Consider the following 12,860-nt stretch of genomic DNA (forward strand, 5'->3'; position numbering starts at 1 on the left):
GCGATACAAATTCCGCGGCGAGCGGTACCAGACAGCTCCTAGCTTTTCACTCCTGGATTACGTCAAGATTTTGGAATATGAAACCCCGCAGAAAACGATGAAGACATGCTTGCTACTGACCAAGCTACCTGCCTCCTGGTACAGCAGACAACAGCAATCTTTGATAGCGAGCGGTAAAACTTCATGCGCCGTTGTCGTGCCTATATTGAGACTGGTTTCGTCACTTTGCACAGATACTAGGAGCTACGTTGTTGTTATAGGGTGTATGCTGTGTATGTCCGTAACACAACAAATAAACATTCCCGCCCAATAGTTTGCTACCTCAATATAATCGTTAGTTGACCCCCTATCATCTGTTTCGGTTTGACTCGAAGGTTTGAGACACCTTGACACACTAAAATTGTAACATACACATCACATATGCTTAAACATTTCATGAAAATGTCTTCTCCAAGTTGGACTTACTTTCGACATTTCATCAGATATTGCATCATTACTCGTATCGTAACAATAAACGGACTATTGGACAGCACTAGAAAACAGTTATTTTATAATACATACTATACTGCTGTAGGGCCTCCATAATATTACCATTATTATTATTAGTAGTAGTAGTAATAGCAGTATTAGTGGTAGTAGTACCACTGGTCAGACACAAAACATGGCCGTCAAAAGTCTTCCGATTTCTGGCAGTTCGGAAATAAGGACTCCAGTGGTAAAGAGATTTACGGACAGTAGGCTTAATCATTGCACTGTCATTTTAATTTGGGTGATTTTAAAGGAGTGCAGGGTGTGGATAAAACAAGTGTCGGTAGGGAGAGAAGTAGGAAGGCAAACAAATGTTGTCAGAGGTAAACAGCAAACAGCACCAATTGTCTAATTCACTGATAGTGTACTATGATATCTACAAATCTAAATCTCATTTAACTTTGAAAATGAAAGTGTTCAAAGAATCTTGTGTTTCGTTCTAAAGATTGTTTATGATGGTGTGGTTCGGGAAAAAGGGGAGGGGGGGGGGGGGCGTTAAGGAGTATGGTAGTAGCTAACATCTGATTACATTCATGGGTAATGTTCTCATATCCTCACATCCATGAAAGTCACCTGCGCGATATACATAACTTATTTTTCATGACGAATCAAATGTTTCGTGGTAAATAAATCCACTCAGCTGTATTTGACAAATGCTTAATTTAGATAAAACTGCAAACTCGACACGGATTTCAGACTATAACTCTGATATTCACGCACTACTAAATGGAACGTATACCATAAAATTAATGAATATTATAAGCGTTCATACAAATGTCAACATCACGTCATACCTTGAATGTGACGAGTAAAGCGTATCAGTGATGTAACAAACTCAGCAAATTTATCAAGTACCATGCGAAATCTCGTGAAGGTGCGGCTTCAAAAGATCCTTTCGATCAACCAGTACCATACCAGGTAAACTGAGTGTAACTGAAAATAAATTTTAAAAAGAATGGAAGTGAATCAACAAACAAACGCTCACATCACGCTGAAGTAGCCAACGAACCAACTGCGAACTGTTAGACATGTAGCGTAGGCTTCAGAAGGTAAAATAAAGGCTAAAAAGCCCTAGAATGCTAATTCCGAACCTTAGAAATAGCTTCCCATAAAAGCGGGCTGGGAACTTTTGTGGTAAGCTATTTTTGTGGTTCACAAACTAGCATTCTACGGCATTTATGCCTTTATTTTATTTTCTAAAGTCTATGCCACATGTCTGGCGCACGCAGTTGGTTCGTATGTTACATTAGCCTGGCTATGAGCGCTTCTTTGTTGATTTATTCCTGTTTTTTTCGGTTATGTCCTGTCGATCGGCCATGGTACTGGTTGACTCAAAGAACCCATCCATGCTTCATCCGCCCTGCTTCTCGCATGCTGCTTCATAAATTTTCTGGATTTTTACGTGACTGGTACGATTTTCTCATACAGATTCAAGGTATGACCCGAGGTTCACATTTGTGTGGACTCTCACAATGTTAATGAGTTTTGCATTGCTCTTTGTGGTGCCTGAAGATTGGATTTACTTCTTGAAATTCGAGTCCTGTGTACGATTTTATCCAAATAAAGAATTTGTCAAGTACAGTTGAGACGATTTATTTACAATGAAACATTTTAGTAACAGTTGTATATTTCCGGCAAAGAGAATATTACACTTAACTTATTATAAAAATGCAAATCAGCCAAGTTGCATCCTCTTAAGAGCTACGAACCAGAGATGGAGCTAGATCGCATCATTAACCTCTGATGAAAGCCAAACGTGAATGTGAGTCGTAAGAATAACTATTACAAAAGCTTTAACAAGCTATTTTGAGGCTGCAGTTATACAGGAATATGGCAGTCCACATGTACCTATGAATGGTCGATAAATACTGTTATTGAAAGACTGGCGTTATTCCCTACTTTGACCTTTCATCTTTTGTTGGCAACTGCTTCACGATTCTCAAGCAGAAGGCAAGGTAACTCAAAAAATGGCTCTGAACACTATGGGACTTAACATCTCTGGTCGTCAGTCCCCTAGAACTTAGAACTAATTAAACCTAACTAACCTAAGGACATCACACACATCCATGCCCGAGGCAGGATTCGAACCTGCGACCGTAGCAGTCGCGCGGTTCCGGACTGAGCGCCTAGAACCGCTAGACCACCGCTGCCGGCGGCACAGTAACTGATTTAGTTGTATGTCATTCCTGCTCGGTTAAACATCGTAACATAAAAAACTGCGCTTGGTAGTTTCAGTTAATAATAATTGTGATAGCGTAAATTTGTTGTCATTCTGACTTCCGGATATATCAGACGATTCGTTCACGGTGTTGCAATTTTTCGTGTTTACTCAGAAACAAAAGAACTCCAAGGGTAAATGCTGCCACGTTATAATTTTGTAATGTAAATCAGTGCCGCTATTGGTTTTCTGCACCTGTTGTTCACAGGCGCTCCTGCCGTGTTCGTATTGCTCTGGGGGATTGTCAAGAGCTTTGCACCAAGAGCGACGGAGCAGCAGGTAAGAACATCTATCGCTGAAAAACTCAGTTTACGTTTATCCATATTTGACTGGCACAATCAGTTTATAGATGATGTAGTATTTCTTTTCTTCCTTGTTATGGTTTTATAGCTCCAGGTTAACACGATAGACTCACAAACATTTACGAAAGAAGAATTATTTGTGAGCAGCATCTGCTTTAGATAGAAATATCGTACACTTTCCAACAAATGTTTATTGCCTATTAGAATCCCATGGGAACAGTAATGTTTAAATGTGTGGAATGACCAATTTCGCGAGAGTGAAAATTATTCAGCCTGATGTAATCTATAGTATGTCTTTCCGCATATTATGTCTGGTTTATTACATACAGAGGGTTTATAAACGAACGGCGTGGTTGTAGAAGTTAATAATAAATCGATTTATTACTTTATACGGGCAAAGTTGACGGCATACGCAGCAGCAACTGCCCAAACTATGGATGCAGTACCCACTGCACGCTTTTCGTGCTTACTGCGCAGAAGTAGCGTCTGTGTTCAGGATGGCGTCGCGACAGAAAATTCTGTGTGCTCTGTTTTGAAGTGTCCAGATCTGTGCTCAAAGTGCAGCGTGGGCTTCGTGCACGGCTTAAAAAAGAACGACCACACAAAAATAGCTTAGGTGGCTGGGACAAAGAGTTCGTGGAAACCGGATTCCTTTGCAAGGAGAAGAATCCTCGTCGACTACGTGTATCTGACGCAAACGTCGAAAGAGTGGGCGAAGCGTCGAAAGACTGGGCGAGGGGATTGCTCATGTCAAAGGCTGCGTTCTGGAAGGTGCTGCGTAAGGGATTATATTTTAAAGTGCATAGAGAGGAATTAGCGCAGCTCCTTACACCAGACGACAAAATGAAAATGCGTGACTTTTAAATATGAAGGGTTGCAGTTAGAAATGAAGGTCGCTGGTTTTGTAGAAGGACACATCTTCCGCGACGAAGCCACTTTCCATGTTAGTGGCAAGGTGAACACACACAACATCCGTATCTAGACGAGAGTGAAACCACATACGACGGTAGGGCATCAGCGTGACTCTTCAAAAGTGAACGTTTTCTCTCCGGTGTCGCACTCGAAAGTGCGCGACCCTTTTTTCTTCGTACAACAAATGGTGTCGGTAACTCATTTCGAGGTCCTACGCAGAAGCGGAGAGGAGAGAAATATGTCGGAAACACTGACAAGAAGAAGGGACAGGGTGAGAGCACACCTGTTACATCATGGAATGACTTCCATGGTTCTTGAGGGAGCTGTGGAGGGCAAAAACTGTAGAGGAAGACAGAGATTGGAATACGCCCAGCAATTGAGGACGTGGGTTGCAAGTGCTACTCTGAGATGAAGAGGTTGGCAGAGGAGTGGTATTCTTGGGGTACCGCAACAAACCAGCCAGAAGATTGGTAAGTCAAAAAAATTGTTTAGAGACATGCTGGAAACCTGGTTATAACCCATTTGAACACCAGTTACAATGACTACATTTTGCAACTGAACGGTGCCGCCCTATTTTCACAGGAAAATGAGAGAGCTTCTCAGTCGTGTTGAGAAGCAACGCTGAATCGGACGTACTGCAATAGCAGACAAAAAATTTCTCTTCTGCTCATACTGTACGCCGAATTTAACACCCTGTGTTGTCTTTCTTTGGCGTTTGTGAAGAAGCGAGTTATGTACGGGAAATGCCGTGTCCTTGAAGAAGGGTTTGATAGAATAAAGCAAGCACTGCACATCACCACGTAGGACATGCTGCACCGAAATAGCAAGAATCTGATTACCGTGTAGATGTGTATCACTTGACCAAGGGCGCACATATTGAAGGATTGTGACTAAGGCATCAAAGCGAAAACACGGACTGTTGCTGCTGCCTATGTTGTGAGATTTGTCCATGTAAAGTAATAAATCGATTTAGTATTAATTTTTAAAGCCGCTCTATTTATTTATATACACCCTGTGTGTTGAGCAGTCGCACGAACACAGTCACCTGTTCAGTACTCTTTTACTTATATTAGTAACAATTAAATCGCAATAGGAACAATGAAGCGACCGAAAGGCAAGAAAGTGTACCACAGGCTTAGCCTTAAGTTCTGTGCCTTACAGAACCAAGTTTAACATTAAGTGAAAGATACTACACGTAATTTCATACCGTTGCCATTTCGAATCTTCAGTTTCAGTTATTTTCAATAGCAGCAATGGTAGTGGTAGTAATGGTAGTAGTAGTAGTAGTAGTAGTAGTAGTAATCATCTTAAAAAGATAATGTTGCGTAATTAATATTTCCTTTCTCTGCAGTTACATGTCTGCAGTCTGGGCCACAGTTCGGTATCAGGCCGCCACAGGAACTTAACTACGGATAAAATGAAGTTTCGTACAGTAAAGTGCTTACGGGAGCAGCGGGAAACAACAATAAATGTAATTATTAATCGATTGGATAAACCTGATACATCTGGACTATTTCTGCTGCTGCCGTAAGCGAATTGCCACACGCTATTCCATTGTATCGATGGGCTGCGTCGTTATGTTTTGGCTCCTGTGACGGCGTGCTACGGTACTTTGGCGCAAGGATTTGAAACTGTACCAGGAGCGCAAGCATGTAACTGCAAACAACAAAGAAATGTACTACCTAACTTTATTATGTGGGGCTATAATTAGAACTTCACGACTATTCTTCGGAATGCAAGGGGATACTAGTAGTGGTAGTAGTGGTGGTGGTGGTGGTGTTGGTAGTTGTGTTTTTAATACAATCAGTAGCGGTGCTGAAGTTATGTAGTACTAACAGTTCAAGTTGTGGTTCAGTTTTATATGCATCAAGCTATTATAGTGCTCACACACGAAAAAAAACAACTGAAAAGTTTAATTCATTATATCGTGACGTGCTGTCACATTGTTGACATAGGTGCACAGCACGGAGTCTCTGCTGCGGCACTGCCCGTGGATGAGCCCAGACAGCTACGACTGGATCTACCAGGCGCCGGCCATCGTCGTGCTGGCGCTCAACCTCGTCTTCCTCGTCATGATCATGTGGGTGAGTCGCCCAGGATTCAGTCCGCCCCTGCGAGATGCACATTCGCGCTTATTAACAGTTGCATACCAATGGCGAGGAGGGGGCGGGGGAGGTCAGTAACTGACCCCAAAGAAGTTTTTAGGCTAAAGCTCCTGTCGTGTTCAGTAGTTTATTTAATAAATACATGACATTTATCGTAATTATAATTGCTACAATCGATAATGAGAACAGCTTTTGGTTTACACTCATTGTTGAGTTGTACAGATTGTTATACATGAAGGTGTAGCAGGTCAACAATCACTACTCGCAGTCAACCGGTAAACAGTGTGGTGAATGGAAGTTAATATCTTTGTCGCATTTGACAGAATGTACAAGAAGATGAAATTGACAGATGACGAAATTAGAAATTTGCTTGAGAGTTCAGACAATGAATTTAGTTCAAATGGTTCAAATGGCTCTGAGCACTATGGGACTCAACTGCTGTGGTCATAAGTCCCCTAGAACTTAGAACTACTTAAACCTAACTAACCTAAGGACAGCACACAACACCCAGCCATCACGAGGCAGAGAAAATCCCTGACCCCGCCGGGAATCGAACCCGGGAACCCGAGCGTGGGAAGCGAGAACGCTACCGCACGACCACGAGATGCGGGCAATGAATTTAGTGGTGAACTATCCGAAATCTCAAGCAGTGAAACTGAAGATGCAGTCATGGAAATTCCAGATCAAGTACTTTCTGACAGCAGCGAGTTAGATGAAAGTGAACAGGGTAAGTATCGATTTTTATTACTTTTTGCAGATATTTTGGAGTATATTAGGATGTGTGTCTCGGTAGAGCGCTTAGTTTGCTAGTGGTCGGTTCTGTTTTCATATTTTTATATGTATTCAACCAACAAGAAGACGACCCAGCCGAAAGCACAAATTGATCAACTTGAAAAAGGCATGGTCGCCCCGTAAAGTATGATATGGAAGAGAAGCCCTTACGTAAATCAAAGGGGGAGGTCCGTTGCTAACGTAATGAGAACCACGAAAGGAACTAAGCCAGGGATAAAACCTGATACACCAGCTAATGCTTTTCTCATGTACATCGATGATAACATCCTGGATAACATTGTGATGTGTACCAATCAAAAGCTTGGAAGAGCCATAACAGTGGCCCTGAAATAGTTAGAAGATTGATTGAAATGTCTAACTTGAAACAATCTGGAAGAAATGTTACCATGGATAGAAAGTTCACTACCATTCCACTCGCATCTGAGCTTTTGAATGAGAAAATAACTGCAGTTGGTACTATTCGAAGTGCCAAACGCGATGTTCCTACAGAACTCCGTCCTGTTTCTCTAAAAAAAAGCTACACCGTGAACAATCCAATTTGTCTTTAGTGATGCCACTTTAATCAGTTACGTGCCTAAGAAAGGAAAGGTTGTTACAGTATTGTCAACCCAAGATCATGATATGAATGTGACGGAAGAGAAGCCAGACATCATCCTATTCTACAATTGTACAAAGTCAAGAGTGGATACATTTGATAAGTCTGTTAGAACGTACAGCTGCTATCGAGCAACGCGTCGATGACCAATGGCGGTGTTTTTCAACTTGATTGACATTGCAGCATACAATTCATATGTTGTATTTCAAGATACACACAAGGAATTACCCGACAAAGAGTTCTGGAAGAAAGAAGTACCTGAAAGATCTTGCTTGTGAACTTTGTAACCTCAACATGAAAACACGCGCTCAAAATGCTGTAGGCCTACACTCAAAATACACTACAGCGTTATCAACTTTTGGGTATGAGTGTAATCAAAATCAAGGTGCTGTGAGCAGAGGAAACAACGTCACGGAGCCGTGACGGAAAGTAACACGTGCAGCTGCGCATAATCTGCCAAAGAAAGGACGCTGTTACTTATGCGCCAGAAGCAAAGACCGTAAGTACATGAAGGCTTGCACTTCTTGCAGGAAGTATATCTGCCCTGCACACACCAAGAAAGAAGAAGTAGTTCGTATTGTAAAGTGTTCTGAATGTGAATCTTAGTAATCCTTGTAATTGTGAAATTAATGCAAATAAATGTAGTAAACTATTTATTTTTTACTAAAAATTTCCCAGAAACTCTTTCCCAGTAATAATAATCAACATTTTAATCTTCTAATCTGCCAAAATTATGGAAATACATAAGTAATGTGATTTATCCTAGATAGAGAATGTGCGATGGTTTTGGGGTCAGCCGCTGACCCCTCCCATTGGCGTTGGCCAGTGCAACATACAGCATTGGTTTGCAACTGTTAAGCCTCATTTGAATGTGTCACAGTACTAAAGCGTCTGAAGTTGACCACATGTTTTAAGAAATCTAACTGATAAAACAATAAATTCACATTGATAGGGGTGGCATAGTAGTGTCCGAGATTTATGCGCTAGGTTATACATATTTATTTAATTTGCAGTAAATTTTTCCTTGACGTTAATGGCAAACGTTCATCGAACATGCTATAAAACATGCAGAACGTACTGAAAGAAAAGTAACAGGGTAACACAAATTAAAACTGTGAAATCTTGCATTGTTTGTAGCATAATAAAAATCCAGTAATAAACACAGACAATAACTATCCCATTCTGTCCCTAGTCAACTTACAACGGAGATCGAATGTTGTGGAAAAGATTTATCTTTCTAGACAAATCCACAGCCATTGGTTGTTCAGCAACTGCATATACACTCCTGGAAATTGAAATAAGAACACCGTGAATTCATTGTCCCAGGAAGGGGAAACTTTATTGACACATTCCTGGGGTCAGATACATCACATGATCACACTGACAGAACCACAGGCACATAGACACAGGCAACAGAGCAAGCACAATGTCGGCACTAGTACAGTGTATATCCACCTTTCGCAGCAATGCAGGCTGCTGTTCTCCCGTGGAGACGATCGTAGAGATGCTGGATGTAGTCCTGTGGAACGGCTTGCCATGCCATTTCCACCTGGCGCCTCAGTTGGACCAGCGTTCGTGCTGGACGTGCAGACCGCGTGAGACGACGCTTCATCCAGTCCCAAACATGATCAATGGGGGACAGATCCGGAGATCTTGCTGGCCAGGGTAGTTGACTTACACCTTCTAGAGCACGTTAGGTGGCACGGGATACATGCGGACGTGCATTGTCCTGTTGGAACAGCAAGTTCTCTTGCCGGTCTAGGAATGGTAGAACGATGGGTTCGATGACGGTTTGGATGTACCGTGCACTATTAGTGTCCCCTCGACGATCACCAGTGGTGTACGGCCAGTGTAGGAGATCGCTCCCCACACCATGATGCCGGGTGTTGGCCCTGTGTGCCTCGGTCGTATGCAGTCCTGATTGTGGCGCTCACCTGCACGGCGCCAAACACGCATACGACCATCATTGGCACCAAGGCAGAAGCGACTCTCATCGCTGAAGACGACACGTCTCCATTCGTCCCTCCATTCACGCCTGTCGCGACACCACTGGAGGCGGGCTGCACGATGTTGGGGCGTGAGCGGAAGACGGCCTAACTGTGTGCGGGACCGTAGCCCAGCTTCATGGAGACGGTTGCGAATGGTCCTCGCCGATACCCCAGGAGCAGCAGTGTCCCTAATTTGCTGGGAAGTGGCGGTGCGGTCCTCTACGGCACTGCGTAGGATCCTACGGTCTTGGCGTGCATCCGTGCGTCGCTGCGGTCCGGTCCCAGGTCGACGGGCACGTGCACCTTCCGCCGACCACTGGCGACAACATCGATGTACTGTGGAGACCTTACGCCCCACGTGTTGAGCAATTCGGCGGTACGTCCACCCGGCCTTCCGCATGCCCACTATACGCCCTCGCTCAAAGTCCGTCAACTGCACATACGGTTCACGTCCACGCTGTCGCGGCATGCTACCGGTGTTAAAGACTGCGATGGAGCTCCGTATGCCACGGCAAACTGGCTGACACTGACGGCGGCGGTGCACAAATGCTGCGCAGCTAGCGCCATTCGACGGCCAACACCGCGGTTCCTGGTGTGTCCGCTGTGCCGTGCGTGTGATCATTGCTTGTACAGCCCTCTCGCAGTGTGCGGAGCAAGTATGGTGGGTCTGACACACCGGTGTCAATGTGTTCTTTTTTCCATTTCCAGGAGTGTATTATATTGGATATATTTCTGATGATAGCCAGTTTCAAGTCAATCGAACCAGGTTGAGATCGGTAAAAATACCATATACAGTGGGACTGAGGCGGAAGGGTACATGCTTTGAAGATTGACAGAGATTTTGATAAAAACTTCATATGCTAATTCCTTTCTTAACAGTTTCCGAAGAAACTAATGAAAACATTGGTGAAGAGGACAAATGCAGGTGATAGTAGATGAAACATTGGGATCTAATGTTTTGTTTAACTGTGTAAATTTCCTCGTAAAAAATGTTCAAGAATCCCACTTTCAGATACAATGCACTTTGCAGCTCTTGTAGTCTGCTGCCGCGTTGCTGATCTGAGCTCACTCGTACGGTCCATTACTTGAGCACACGCATGTAAAATAAGAGTGAAGTGAAGTGCGCACTGAAATGGTCAGTAAATACAGCAGTACGTAGTCTAACGTCACTTCGGTTGTATTCACATGTGAATTCTGGTGAAGATAGACGTGCGAGTGGCGCCCGGTTAAGAAAAGGGCATATGCTGTATTGAATGTTCAGAATCACCAATACTATCACCCCTCAAATCATGTACCTTCCCTCTTGGTTCACCCTGTATAATACCTAATCATCACATAACATGAAACACACCATATGTAAAACCAAATGTACCTGAGTAACTTACAGATTTCTGTAAGTAAAATATACCAGGTGACAGGTATTGAACTATATGAAATAAAGTCGTTGTAACGTCTCAACGGTTTGCATTAGGAATTTCAAACTGCACGGTTGGGCGCAGAGCATGATGTGAATTACTATGCGCATGCGCACGCGCCTTGTTTCTGTTGGCCATTTGCACGTGAAAATATCACGATTCACTGTCACGCCTGAGCGTATAGCGCTTGCATAGGCCTACTATCAAAGCAATAACAGCCCAACTGCCGCTCAAAGGAAGTTCTCGACCGAATTGAAGCTGAAGACTACCGGTCCAAGCGTCCTAACAATTAAGATTTTGATTCACAAGTTTGATAGAACGGGTAGTGTTCACGATGACAGTGTAGGCAGTGTCGGTCATCCTAAAAGGATGAAAACGCCTGAAAACATCTAGAAGAAACGCGCTGTGCTTCAAACCAGTTCCCGGGAATCGATCACACGAGTTGCACAACAGGTGAGAAAGAACCAGGAGACACTCCGACAAATTGCTGTTGAAGACCTGCATCTCTCCCATACAAAATTCAAACCTATCCTCACTAAGCCCCAGGGCCCTGGAATAGCGGTTGTGTTTCGTCAACATTATTGTCCAGAGCATTGACGAACAGGACTTTGATGTGAATATGGTTTGCCTTAGCGACGAAGTCCACTCTCATTTCGATGGGTTCGTCAATAAGCAATATTAGTGCATTTGGCGGGCTGAGAATCCGCATTTCGCGATAGAGAAGTTTATTCGCCCTCAACGGGTGATGTGTCGCGTGCAATGTCCATTCACGGAATAATCGGTGCAATATTCCTTGATGGCACGCTAACTGCCGAACGGTACGTGAAGATTTTGGATTATGATTTCATCCCCATTATCCAAAGTGGCTCATGCAATACGGAGTTCGACCGCGTCGAGGTGGCGCAGTGGTTAGCACACTGAACTCGCATTCGGGAGGACGACAGTTCAAGCCCGCGTCCAGACATCCTGATTTAGGTTTTCCGTGATTTCCCTAAATAGCTCCAGGCAAATGTCGATTCCTTTGAAAGGGCACGGCCGACTTACTTCCCTATCCTTCCCTAATTCGATGAGACCGATGACCTCGCTGTTTGGTCTCTTCCCCCAAACAATCCAATCCAATCGACCGCGTCGAAGCAGGAGAGTGTTTGATGTCCTGGAGGCGCACTTCGGCGACTGCATTCTTGCTCTGGCGTACCCAGGGGCCACTGGCGTCGGTCTCGATTGGCCGCCATATTCTCCGGATCTGAAGACATGCGACTCCTTTTTGTGGGGCTATATTAAAGACAAGGTGTACAGCAAACACCCCAAAACCGTTACTGCGCTGAAAGCAGCCATTCAGGAGGTCATTGACAGCATCGATGTTCCGACACTCCAGCGGGTGATGAATAATTTCGGTATTCGCCTGCATCACATCATCGCCAACGACGGGAGGCATATCGAACATATCATAACCTAAATCTGAATATCTGTAGTGACGTTTACATCTTGCATAAAGTGTGCGCGCGCCGTAGTTCGTAATTAATTTTCGTTTTTTTTTTTCATGTAGTTCAGTAATTGTCACCCTGTATACTACACGTCGTATAAGAGTACAGCTATGTGGCACCATTCGCGCTGGGAAAATAAGAAAATTCCAGAAGATGGTGAGAGTGCTTGAAACTGAACGCGATTCACGTCTAGTACTTTTCCTATCTAAATAAATTAAAAGTATATTAGCACTGCATGTAATAGATAATTGTAAGGATTGTAGAGAGTAGCTGACACACAACACAAAATCACACAACAGATCTTATCGTTTGCAGTGTAATAAAATTGTTAGAGACTTAGGTGAACTATTCAAACATCAGTTACGTATTGCATGGGCCACAAGTTTTTCGTTTTAAATTTTACAATGTTTGTCATACCTATGAAAAATGCACAAACACAAATTTTCAGCGCTGTCTCTATGGGATTAAGAAGCAATATGGGGCCACGATAAATTATTTTATACAGTTTAGTCCGGTATAAG

General features: G+C 43.4%; 1 protein-coding gene across 1 annotated transcript in view; it reads left to right on the top strand.

Annotated features, from left to right (window-relative positions):
- The window catches only part of LOC124606341 (diuretic hormone receptor-like), a gene marked incomplete at its 3' end in the record, with an annotated part of 321,156 nt that overhangs the window by 226,833 nt on the left and 81,463 nt on the right, over positions 1-12,860 (top strand). Inside the window, exons 7-8 of the mRNA XM_047138324.1 lie at positions 2,955-3,025; positions 5,916-6,044. Coding sequence (XP_046994280.1) covers positions 2,955-3,025; positions 5,916-6,044 — 200 coding nt within the window. The remainder of the gene's footprint in view (positions 1-2,954; positions 3,026-5,915; positions 6,045-12,860) is intronic.

Source organism: Schistocerca americana, chromosome 3 (assembly GCF_021461395.2).
Source record: "Schistocerca americana isolate TAMUIC-IGC-003095 chromosome 3, iqSchAmer2.1, whole genome shotgun sequence".
NCBI classification, from domain to species: domain Eukaryota; kingdom Metazoa; phylum Arthropoda; class Insecta; order Orthoptera; family Acrididae; genus Schistocerca; species Schistocerca americana.